This window comes from Abrus precatorius, unplaced genomic scaffold (assembly GCF_003935025.1).
Source record: "Abrus precatorius isolate BTA unplaced genomic scaffold, Abrus_2018 Scaffold3, whole genome shotgun sequence".
NCBI lineage: Eukaryota > Viridiplantae > Streptophyta > Magnoliopsida > Fabales > Fabaceae > Abrus > Abrus precatorius.
The window spans coordinates 30,683,952-30,696,416 of record NW_020874373.1 but is presented as its reverse complement, the minus strand read 5'-3'; the positions used below and the strand labels follow the sequence as shown (position 1 = coordinate 30,696,416).

General features: G+C 32.2%; 2 protein-coding genes across 3 annotated transcripts; one reads left to right on the top strand and one right to left on the bottom strand.

Annotated features, from left to right (window-relative positions):
- Window positions 1-2,016: 2,016 nt before the first annotated feature.
- On the top strand, window positions 2,017-5,147 carry LOC113862468 (BTB/POZ domain-containing protein At3g08570). The gene is made up of 4 exons (XM_027495551.1): window positions 2,017-2,144; window positions 2,615-2,681; window positions 3,009-4,169; window positions 4,623-5,147. The coding sequence occupies exons 1-4, from the start codon at window positions 2,068-2,070 to the stop codon at window positions 5,145-5,147; spliced, it is 1,830 nt and encodes a 609-aa protein (XP_027351352.1). The 5' UTR covers window positions 2,017-2,067.
- A 1,083-nt stretch (window positions 5,148-6,230) lies between these two features.
- LOC113861491 (4-hydroxybenzoate polyprenyltransferase, mitochondrial) lies at window positions 6,231-10,696 on the bottom strand. Of its 2 annotated transcripts, XM_027494335.1 has the most exons (8): window positions 10,127-10,696; window positions 9,656-9,791; window positions 9,104-9,225; window positions 8,016-8,085; window positions 7,736-7,885; window positions 7,248-7,383; window positions 7,054-7,150; window positions 6,231-6,597 (listed from the first exon to the last, which is right to left on the bottom strand). In XM_027494335.1, the coding sequence occupies exons 1-8, from the start codon at window positions 10,537-10,539 to the stop codon at window positions 6,528-6,530; spliced, it is 1,194 nt and encodes a 397-aa protein (XP_027350136.1). In that variant the 5' UTR covers window positions 10,540-10,696; the 3' UTR covers window positions 6,231-6,527. The 2 variants fall into 2 exon arrangements, with proteins under 2 accessions (XP_027350136.1, XP_027350137.1); XM_027494336.1 differs by lacking the exons at window positions 7,054-7,150; window positions 7,248-7,383 and having other exon boundaries at window positions 6,291-6,597.
- Between the last annotated feature and the right edge of the window lie 1,769 nt (window positions 10,697-12,465).

Below are 12,465 nucleotides of genomic sequence, written 5' to 3'. Positions count from 1 at the left end.
TTTGCCACTCTACCCACTATCTATGAAGTGTCTAAGATTACTATTTAAAGAATTGAAAATAAGATTTTTTATTAAAAATTATAAACTATTAATAATATTTTTAAATATTACTATGAATGTAGATAAACATGTAGAGAATTATTATTCCAGTAAAAAAAACTGGTGAAAATAACAGTATATAGACCAAATAATATTTTTTTAAGATTTAACTAGTATTTATTTTCAGTAATTAACAAATAATGTTGATAAATAAAAATAATTTTTTTAGTGTAATTTAAAAATATAATGAAAAATCATATAAAATTAATTTTATTAAATATTATAATTTTAATAAAAAAATAAATTTTTGATTAGATCATAAAAAATGGGAAAGAAATAAGAAGGAGGGGTGTGTTGTGTCTCTAATAATTGCATCTTTATTGAGTTCCGTGTCAGCTTGGTAGCATGGATCCATGGCACCAACACTACATGTCAGATGTCCTTGGACCACTTTTTCTTTTGAATCTTTCCCTTTTTTTCTGCCTTCTAAGCTCCAACATACACCATTCCCATCTCAGCTCCATATGGATTATGCCCTACCTGTCACCCCTTTTGCTTTTCACCCACAATTACTACCATTACCAATGATCCTTTCACACATTTTATCTTATATAAAAGCTAGATTAAGGTCATCTACAATGCTTAAATATACTTTTCATCTCTACATTTTTCTAATTTTTTTATTTTAATCTCTTTTCTTTTTAATTTTGATTGCTGGTTTTTGTAAATTTAATATGTTTCATTATTAGTAACCATTAGATAATAGCGTGATTAATCACATGTCTTTCTTTTTTTTAAAAATTACATTAAGAAAATGAATAATAACAAACAAAAAAATCATAAAAATATAAGATTCACAGTTTTTTCTGAAAGAAAATAACATTTAAAATTCACAAAATATTTTGAAACACACATTAATATATGCAATGACTTTAAGCATTTATCATTATTTTTAATTTATAAAAAATTATTCATTGTTAAAAAATTTATACTATCAACTATTTAAATTTTTTTAACTAGTACAATATTGTTCTAAATAAAATGTTATATAGTAAAATTTTATTAAAAATTCATACATTCAATACAATTTAATACATTAGGACTATTAAATATTACAATTTTTAATAAAAGTTTACTATATATAAATTTTATCACATGTAACATTATATATGTTAATAAATTAATTTAAAAAATATTTTTTATATAGCTTTTAATGATATAAAAAATTTTACATCATGAATCTATTTTAATTAATTTTTCTTGTCTAAAAGTTTAATTTTGATACAGATTGAAAAAAAATAAATTTGATCAAATGTCGTTACATTTTCAATTCATGTGATACACAGAAAGAGAATAACAAGAAGAAGAAATTCATTTTTGAGCTTTCAAGTCCACTGTAACTCCTATAAAAAAAAAATTAAAGCCAAGCAAAATGTAAGGCTGAAAATTTGATTTTAATTAGCAAATTAATCTATTCTGTGTAACAGTGATAATAATGGCGATATTAAGGCCATAATTGGAATGCATGGTTTTGGTGATTTCAAAATCAAAACCCAAAAAAGCAGAGTGACAAAGCGCTGTTATGTTTGCAAATTTGACCATTGCAGTCAGTGTTTTGTAACATAACGTGTCAACGTCCAAGGCCAACAGTGATACTTGATTGGATATTTACATGTGAACATGAACTCTGTACACTGTAGTGCATAGTGTATAGTGATAGTATTATTATACCACAAAAGCCAGAAACAAAAGCAACCAAAAAGCAAAAGATATATATGGCTAATGCTATACACAGCACATGTTATGAAAATGAAAAGAAAAAGCTATGTTGTATGTATGGCATGGCAATTGTGAATAATTGATGGGTATGATAAGGGTCTTTTGGGGCGTTTACTCCAAAATATTCTTCAACCTGCAGTCTACCGTACCCATCATTTGATAGTTTAATCATCCACATCCATAGGCCACAGTTTGTGTTGCTGTTACTGAAACATACACACTACTTTCTTCTTACCACATACAAAGAAAATGGTTTCTGAAAACTCTCTCTCTTCTTCTAAACGATCTCCAGCTACTCCTAAGTTTTGTAACTCATTCACTACTAGGTACTTCAGCAACACCCTCACCCCTCTTTTTGCTTCTGAGTTCTATATCTTTGTGTATGTTTTGATGTGTTTTTTTCAAAAGAAAATAGTTGTTTATTTCTTAAAATCTCTCTCATAAAACTATTGATAAATGATTTTTTTTTTTCAAAATAAGTTGAATTAAACATGCATTGTTATGTTTTCTATGTTTTGTGGGATTGTAATATAATTGTCAGTCTTTGTTTTATTCGACCGTAGATTAAAAAATATTAGTCAATGTGCTTGTTTTGCTAGTCTTCATTTCATTCAAGTTCTATATTACTGGTGTTGATAAGTTGAGGTGTTTGGTTGTTGTATGCATTTCAATTGTGATTATCTGAAGTCATGGGAAATTCAATAAGAATTTCATGCTTAAAGACAACATTTTGACATGCTGTTATTCTGAACTACCCCATTTCTTTCTATTGTCATATTGTTCTTTTTGATTGTAGGATTTTTGCTGATGTTGCTGGTGACATTACGATCGTTGTTGATGGGGAATCATTTCTGTTGCATAAGGTAAATCTTTCATGATGCTGTTGACAACTGTTCGACACATTCATGAGTTTGTTCTATTTGTCATTTTGAATTGCAAGTTTTATCTGGTAAAATGTAGTTGTTACAGCTTTGAATTTGGGCAATTCTCTTTTACCAGACACTATGATGAACTGTATGTCCTAGAATCCATAATATGTTAACAAGAAACTGAAATCAACCACTATTAGCCCAAAGTCTAGCCTACTTTAGAATATCAAAGAAAAAGTTGATAAATTCTATTTGGGTACATAGTCAACTCAAGACTATTCAGATGATTACTTCAAATTTACTTTCTGCTGGTTCATGTAGTTTCCTTTGGTGACCTTAAGTGGGAAGATTAGGAAGATGGTTGCTGAAGCCAAAGGGACCAATGTTTCAAACTTGGAGCTCCTCAACTTTCCAGGGGGGCACCAGACATTCGAACTTGCCATGAAGTTCTGTTATGGGATGAATTTTGAGATTACAACATTTAATGTTGCTCGGCTACGTTGTGCAGCTGAGTACCTTGAAATGACAGAAGAATACAGGGAGCAAAACCTCATCTCAAGATCAGAGATTTATCTGAATGAGATTGTCTTTCAAAACCTTCAGAAGTCAGTGGAAGTGCTATCCACCTGCGAGATGTTACCTTCAAATATAGTGGAGGAAATTGAGATATCAAATGGATGTATAGAAGCTATTGCAATGAATGCTTGCAAGGAGCAACTGGTTTCTGGTTTGTCTAAATTAGATTGTGATGGTGAATCTAGAGAACTCAAGGAGGAGGATTGTGTTGCATGGTGGGTTGAGGATCTCTCAGTATTGCGCATTGATTACTTCCAGAGAGTTATATGTGCCATGGGAAGAATGGGAGTTAGATCAGACAGCATTATTGCTTCACTCATGCATTATGCTCAATCATCATTGAAGGGTATTGGAAAGTGTCAATTTTGGAATCCATCAAGGACAAATTCAAGTCCAACCACTGTAGAAAAGGACCAGAGGATAATAGTAGAAACTCTTGCAAGTCTAATGCCAACAGACAAGAGCTCTTCCATTCCCTTGACATTTTTGTTTGGCATGTTAAAGATGGCTATTATGCTGGGTGCCACCATTCCCTGTAGACTGGAGCTTGAAAGGAGAATCGCGTTACGGTTGGACATGGTTTCACTGGATGATCTTCTTATACCATCTCTACAGACTGGAGACTCCTTGTTTGATGTTGATACAGTTCACAGGCTACTGCTGAATTTCTTGCAGCGAGTTGAAGAGGAAGAAACTGAAGATTATGGGTATGAATCTGATGGGCTTGGTTCTACTGGCCATGGTTCTCTTCTAAAAGTGGGGCAGCTAATTGATGCTTATTTAGCAGAAATTGCTCCTGATCCTTACTTAAGTCTACAGAAATTCATTGCTTTGATTGAGATACTTCCTTATTATGCTCGTGTTATTGATGATGGCCTTTATAGAGCTGTGGACATTTATTTGAAGGTAAATTTTCTAGGACTATATATAGGGAAGATTTTTCTCTGATTCCAATTGTTAGGCACTCCTTAATTTAACCTCTTTCTCTATCAGATAAAACTTAGATACAGTACCTTAGATGTTTATGGTGTAGTTATCTAATCAAAATTCGAGTTTCATTTTAGTAATCAACATTTTTGCTTTTAGGGTATTTTTGTTTTCCAGAAGTACTTACTCAGAAGTTAATTCAAACTGGGCTATAACAAAGGTCAATATAATATGTTAACACTGATTTTTCAAGATGAAACTCTGATTTTGACTGAAGAAGAAAACCAAAAATACTTTTGAGTACAGTACCTAAGTTTTGTCCGTCTCAATCATGCAGCAGTCACACTAGGAAAACTAATCAGTTTAGTGTGTTTGTTAATCATTTTTCCTTCTTCATGTTGACAATGGAAAACCTTTTTGCTCCATGTTCAGGCACATCCAGCAATAACAGAACAAGAATGCAAGAAGCTCTGCAAGTTGATAGACTGTCAGAAGTTGTCTCAAGAAGCATGCAACCATGCTGCTCAGAATGAAAGGCTTCCACTGCAGATGGTGGTACAAGTACTGTATTTTGAGCAGCTTCGTTTGAAGAATGCATTATCAGGGAGTTCAGGAGAAGGGCTGCTATCACAGAGAATAAGCAGTGGTGTTCCAAGTGCAGCCATGTCTCCTAGGGACAACTATGCTTCTCTGCGGCGAGAAAACCGAGAACTGAAGTTAGAGATTTCAAGAATGAGAGTGAGGCTGAGTGAGTTGGAGAAGGAGCAAATGTTCATGAAACAAGGCATGATTGATAAGGCAGGAAATGGAAGAACATTCTTAACATCACTTTCGAAAGGGATAGGGAGAATTGCAATTTTTAGTAGTCAAGGAGGAGGAAAGCGCCAGAAATCAGGTAGGAAGCCTAGGGGTTCAGATGGGAAAACTGGTAGGAGTAGGAGACATTCGGTGTCATAGATATTGTTCTTTTTCTTAGCTAAGTTTTTATAGCACTCTCTATTCTACCTGATCACAAAACGTGTAAATGAGTTAGTCAAAAGTTTTTTCTTCATCCTTGGTCTTTAGTTCGGCAATTGAACTTGAATGCCACATTTTCTCTCTTTTTCTTCCATGCTGTATATGATTTTAGCTGAGAAGCTAAGGTCCTAAACAGTGATACTGCTTGTTGCAGTGACCACAATTCAATGTGTAGCATCACCTTCTCTTAGGAACACAGTAACAGCACCTCCTTCTTTTCTCCCATCTTCTCACCCTCTACATGATAGAATGTACTGATTGTCATACTTCTTACATTGTTTGAAAAGGAAAATGTAATATATGCAACCATAGTTAAATGATTCATCATGGGTTTTAGTTTCCATAACGTTATCATATGGTAAGATAAATAATGACTTGGCTTGTGGATGCCTATCGGTGACACTAATTAATTATCTTCATCCCATTCAGCCCAAAATCTAATTAGTGATACATTACTGGCATGCAGCATGCTTCATAAATCCGAAACTCACATTTTTGTTGGTAGTGTTAGGCCATGCAACATTTTATTATCCTGGCAAAAATAAAAGCGTGAGCATGTAAATTTTACATTGTACTCCCTTACAAAATCCTTGATATATATGAACTATTTTGTCTATGCAAAGAAACGAGTATTTCTAACGAGTTCAGTTTTCCAATCTTGTTCATATTTGGACTAACGCCATCACAACTCCAAATATGTCAGTGGACTAATCACAAAGATATAGCACTCCAACGGTAGACGATGAGCCTTGGCATCTTAACGTGCTGTTTTTTCCCATAATGAAAAGGGCTTGGGTATCTTATTTCTTAGTCACAACCTCGTGTATGGAGCTGCAATGTCCAGGTTATGCAAGCAACAAAATAATCGTCCCATTCTTTCAAGTTTTATTAAAATAAAAGGAAAAAAATAACAAGTTAATCAGATCACTCAACTTGTGAACAGTCAAACACTTGCCTATAATCCTTTCGAGTTCAATAACTAACTACTAGTCTTCGGTTCCACCATTAACAAAATAAAATTTGATAAAACTGTGCATATCATACGAATATAATGGAGAAATATTATTTTATTTTCTGTGCTCAAATATCATGTCAGTAACCTTGTTTCAACTGTTACTCCCAAAAAAATAACCATAGGAACATATTTCAACATGCAATGTGTAAAACTCCGCCATAAACTAATTATCTCTGAAAAATTATTCCATAGATTAAAAAAGTAATCAGATACAACGTCCTAGGACCGTCAGATTTGGTATGCGCACAATGTTTGATAAATTGTTATTGCGCGTCTATATATTCTCTATGAGGCAAAATGTTCCCCTAAGATGAAAGTCTGCCAGCTAGAATTCCACCAAATATGATAGCTCCAAACCACTTGTTTGAGACAAATCTGAAGGGAAAATGAATCGAAAACAAAAAGGTAGCAGAGTCAGCTCATAATGTTCAAATTTAAGAGAATAGAAGTAAGCATTATATAGTAAGTTTATTGAAATGTCAGAAGTTTAACATATGGCAATCAATCAATCAAACAGTTGAAAAATAATCAATAAAAAGATTGAGCAATCACTGAAGTTTATATTTGAGGTTTGTAGCGATCACATAAAACATGCCATCAAGTGTTTGTAGCAAAGCTATATAATTTATTCTTTTAGAAAATGAAAATGAAGTTTGAAAAAAGTGTATCATTATCTCAAAATTGCTTTTCCATGGTACTATCTACCATTAAAAAGAACAAATCCAAGCTCCAACAGATGGTCTAGTGAAAAAATCAAGATTTCAGGTCCTTTCAAAAGCTGCTTTTAGATAACTAAATCATGAGTTTATGCAATGAACCATTCTAACATACTTCCTATTGCAATCAGCGCGTGAGGAAAGGTCGACTGTCCATATTTGCCAGCCTAAGTGTCCAGTTGCAGCTACCAGAGATGCATAATATGGCCAGCCTGCTCCACTTAAATGAATTAGGAGGTAAACAACAATCATGGCAACCTAAACAGTCATGAAAAAAAGAGAAAAAAAATGATGTTGACAAATGAATACCTATTTCAGCATTAAAACCACTGACACCAAGACCACCGAGGCATGCAATCCCAAACCCAGTAATCCACTCCTTTGTTGAATCACCAAAGCGTAAAGCTGTTGATTTAACTCCCACTTTCAGGTCATCTTCTTTATCCTGAATGCCAAGGTCAGAAATATTCTTAGACACTACAAGAATTTTGATTGCATTGCCTCAAACAAAAGATTCAAGTGGAGGATACCAAGTTGTATTGTCATTTAATTTTTGTTTCATAACAACTGTTATAGACAAGACAATCATCTAAACATGGGTAAAATTATACCATGAATTTACACCCTCCATATGTGAAGGAAACATTGATAAGCCCATTAGCAGGAAGAAATTAAGGAATAACGAAGCAAAAAACTCATAATGGTACTCCCCACATCAATGCAAATCATGAAGCAATTAAAGACGGAAGAGCAAAATCGTAGGGATTACATCTTACTAGAAGCAATGCTGTTTTTACCTGATGTGCATAGATAGTATCATACACAAGAGTCCAAAATACTCCAGAGGCATAAAGTGGCAACACAATAGATGGATCCAGGCTTCCTTTAACTGCTGCCCATCCTAACAAGGCCCCCCAATTAAAGGTTAACCCAAGATAGGCTTGAGGCTAACCAATATAGTTACAGAAGCGCACCATATAAAAGCATAATAAGATCAATCATCAAAATAATAATGAAGAGATGAGATATGGGGAAAAAAAACTGCTAGAAAAAACCATAAATGAGGAAACTCATTACCCAAAATGTAAACCTCTTCATGAGGGGATAAGAGAAGACAAGCAACAAGGATGAGGCACCCAAAACACGGCTGCAAGACGTACACAAGCCATAGAATAAAAAAAACTATTTTTTTGCAAAATTCACGTGTTCACGCTTGATATTTAGTTATGCCAGCATATGCAATAGTGATAAGATGGAACTAAAGTCGAAGGATGCATGTCACTTGCATTGCAAGCCGTGTGAAGAAACAAATTTCCATTTCTAATTTTCACTTCCAATTACAAACTGTCACCCTATTTTCATTTTGGTTTCCATTTTCAAATGCTTGCATAAGAAATAACGAAACCAACATTTTATTGTTTTTATTGTTTCTTAAACAAATCTTTGAAAACAAAATAATAAAATGAAAACAAAGTGACATTTTTATCATTAAAAATGAGAACTGAAATGGAAAAAAAATAATTTCCAAACCAAACAGACGGACCCTTATTTTCTTATTTTTAAAAAAGGGATGCATCTATAACCTATACATAACAGTGTTTTACAGGGTATACACCATTGCTGTATCTACTCTCTAAGATAGCATTGGTAGTGGATATAGCAATGCCACATCTTCTTTGTTCCCACATAACAGTATTTTCTAATCATACAATTGACTCAATTTTGCCCATGGTTGACAAGGAGGAGAGGCAGCTGCTCATTGTGAGACTCACAATGCTATGTAGAAACAGTTACCTTTTTCCTTTGCTCATAAGTGGCAGATTAAAGGAGATGGCCTTCTACATTTCTGTTCACATCACTTTAACCAAGTTTCCTCACATTTTTATTAGTTTCAAGGTCTCCTCTGGGAAAGAATCTTGGTTGATTTGCCTCAATAACTGTATACAGTATTTAATCCTAAAAACAATCAAAAGGATTTTGTGTTGCCAGCTTTGCCGATCAGGGTTACTCTACCACAATTGAGGACACGCAACACAGATCATAGTTCCAGCCAGGAAGATTGTATCTTTTATAACTAACCAGAATATTACAAATTAAGTGTCTAAAGCCCCAAAAGAAAAAATATAGAACCTGATCCAATTTAGAAATTCAAAACTAACACTAACCTATAATTGTTCAGTTGTAGAAGAATTCCAAGACCCAAAAGTAATTGAAAACCAAGAAAACAAAGTCCTTGAAATGGTGTCAAAAGACCACTTGCCACAGGTCGCAACTTTGTACGTTCAACCTGCATTTACGATGGTAAGCAATATCATTCAGAAAATAAAATCTAAGATCAATAATAAGTTTATAACCGGGAAAACAAACTGAAGCATTTCTGAAAAGGCTAAGGGAAGAAGTATGACATCACATGCAATAATAAGCTCAATAAATATGAAGTGTTTTTACTAGAACAAAATCATAAAGGTAATGTCATAGCAATAAAATCAAATTAAAAATGACAGTATCCCATGTCCCCAGTGCTAACCTAGGCCATATGAAAAAATATTAGACTTGGCATGACGTTAGCTTTCAGTTCATTCTTCTATCAGTATCTATTATACTAACGAGTTAAACACATCCACATAAACACCCGTCATAGTATTTGCGACACAAAATTATCATCACAATATCTCCTACCAGAAACAATTTAACCAAAAAGAAGCAACTATATTTACCATTGTATCAATATCCCGATCAAGGAGATCATTAATAGTACAGCCGGCACCTCTTAAAAGCAAAGCCCCACATCCAAACAAGGCCAACATCTTAAAATCAGGAAGATTCCCTGGGGTTGCGGCAAAGGTAATTGACCTAAGGCATGATAACTTAGAAACATTAAAAAAAAAAGTGAGAGAGAATTGAGTAAATTCATCGAAAAAATTTATAATTGATCAGAATTGAAAAAAGAATAATGTAGGCATAACAATTAGGTTGCAATAAATAAAGCTGCAGATGTAGATTACAAAACATAAAAAGAACTGGCTTCAGGCCACCAGAACTTCTTCAACTCATCATTACCAATGTCATTATATCAATGGGTTACAACAATATCTAACATTTCCAACTGGCAATTAGCAATCAAGTTCATATCATAAAAACTATAAAGCTCTCCATGTTATATCAATGAGAAGGCATAAAACTCTTACCACATACAAGGCCATAGAAGCAACCATGTCCCAATTGGCTTATCAACACGAGCAAGCCGTGCATATGGCTGAATCTGCCTAGGCAAGTACAATTCAATCCAAGAAACATCACCTCCACCACTACTACTACTCACATCACTCTTTTCCTTTGATTCCTCTCCTAAATTCGACGGCGATGGTGAAGTAGAGATGTGTGCAACAATATGGAAATTCGAAAGAGACCTAAGCCTTTCATGAAATTCAAAATTACAATTCTGAATCTGGGAAGGCTTGAATGGAGTGGGTGAGAGGTTTAAACTAGGGTTTTGGATTTGGTTTACAAATTGTTGAGTAGAAATCAGAGGATTAACAATGGAAATGAGGGAAGATTTGAGAAACCTACGCGAATTACGATTTATCAAATTCGACACCATTTTCTGAAATGCAATTAGGAGCAATCTTCCAACACCCAAAGAACTTTGCAAAATTCACAAAACTGGTTACTCTATAAAGCTTCAACAGTTAAATTACCCAAACCCAACATTGGATGTTCCAAAACACGCACAATACTCATAATTTATGATATATATGGTTTGATTTGGCAAGAAATGTGTAGGAAAGGTGATTTTTTATGTGTAAAAAGATGTTTTGTGCTAGTAGGAAATAATTTTTTATGTGAGATTTATCGTTTAAATTTGTTCCCATGATGAGATTTTTAGGAAAAGAAGGAAGTGAATTTTTTATACATTTTATTGATTTTTAAATAATTAAAAAATATAATTAAAAAAGATATTATATAATTTTTAAAATTTTGTCAGAAAAAACTATTGTTATTATACAAATATTTTTTTAACATAAATTACTTTTTTATTTATACAAATAAATAAAAAAATTATTTCATCTCTTATTTTTATGTCTTCAAATAATAATTTTTAACGTCATTTCTTAATTTTATTTATTTATTACTCATTTTCCATTTCACTTAATCATGACATAAGTAAACAAATCCATACAAGGATTATTTTGGAAAATCATAAACATTTAAAAAATAAGTAAAATTACATGAAAAAAAAAAAACGTAAAAAATCTTAACATCGTAATTTTAGTAACAATTTGTCCGTCTAAACTCTAACGGCAAGAAAATTGCGTTTAGGAATTACGGACAACTGAAGCGGAATGCCAAACCTGAAACCCTCTATCCTCTGCTATTCAGTAACTAAGACTAGTGTGATTTAATGGCTTTTAAAAATATCATAACAAATTAAAAATATAATAATTATTCTTAATCAAATTTATAAAAAAATTTCTAAAACATCCTTATCTTTAAAGCAGCAAGTAAAATTTATTAATTAATAGTAATTTTTATAATACTTTCAAGATTAAAAAGATATTTTATGTCAGTAAAATTATTATTGTTAATATTATATTAAATATGCATAATAAATATTAAAAATTAATAATTTATTATAAAAATAATAAATTTTTTATTTTAAAATATTAAAATAATTATATCTATCAATTTGCCCGGGTCATCAGGCCATACCGGGTCTAGTAAGCCCACTGTATCCAAAAACAAAGGGCCTTTTTTTTTCGTGAAAAACAAAAGAACTTTGTAATTGCCACCAAGAAGATCCAACCCATACTCCACGATGAAATGATTATGGGCTTATTGGTTTTTTTAAAATGGGAGCTTCATTTCCTATATTTTAAAATAAAACTATTAATTAAACTATATTTATTTGTAATTTAATTTGAATCAATTTTTAGATAAAACAATTCTATTCGAATATCGAAATAAATTGTGGTTTGATTTGAATTAATTAAAATATAATATTAAATATGATTCAATCTAATTAAATTTGACATGAGTTGAATGATTTATTATCTTTCTTTCTTTATTTTTATTTTATTAACATCATATAAAATATTAAGTTGACTCATTAATTCTTTTGACATAATGCAATTTCACTTGTGTATCAGTATCATCGAGCTTGGAGACAGTTCTATTCAACTCAAACATTGCCTTTGATAAAAGATATTTGTGGTTTTTACATTTTTATTTTTTTCTTTGATATATTTATTTTGAATATTTTTTATATGGCCTAACTTATACACACGTGATGATGAGTGGTGACAAATCTGAATATGGCAATAAACACTCACGGATAGTAAAAAGTTAAAAAATTGTCACATTAAGTATAATGAAAAATCGGGTGCATTTTAGCATGGACTTTGTGGCAACCTGTAGCATGATATACCATTTAGGAGAGAGCAAGAAATACCAGTAGTATATTTTTCACATACTATTTTAAATATTATGATTTATAAATCAAGAAAATATTATGTGACATAATTTATCA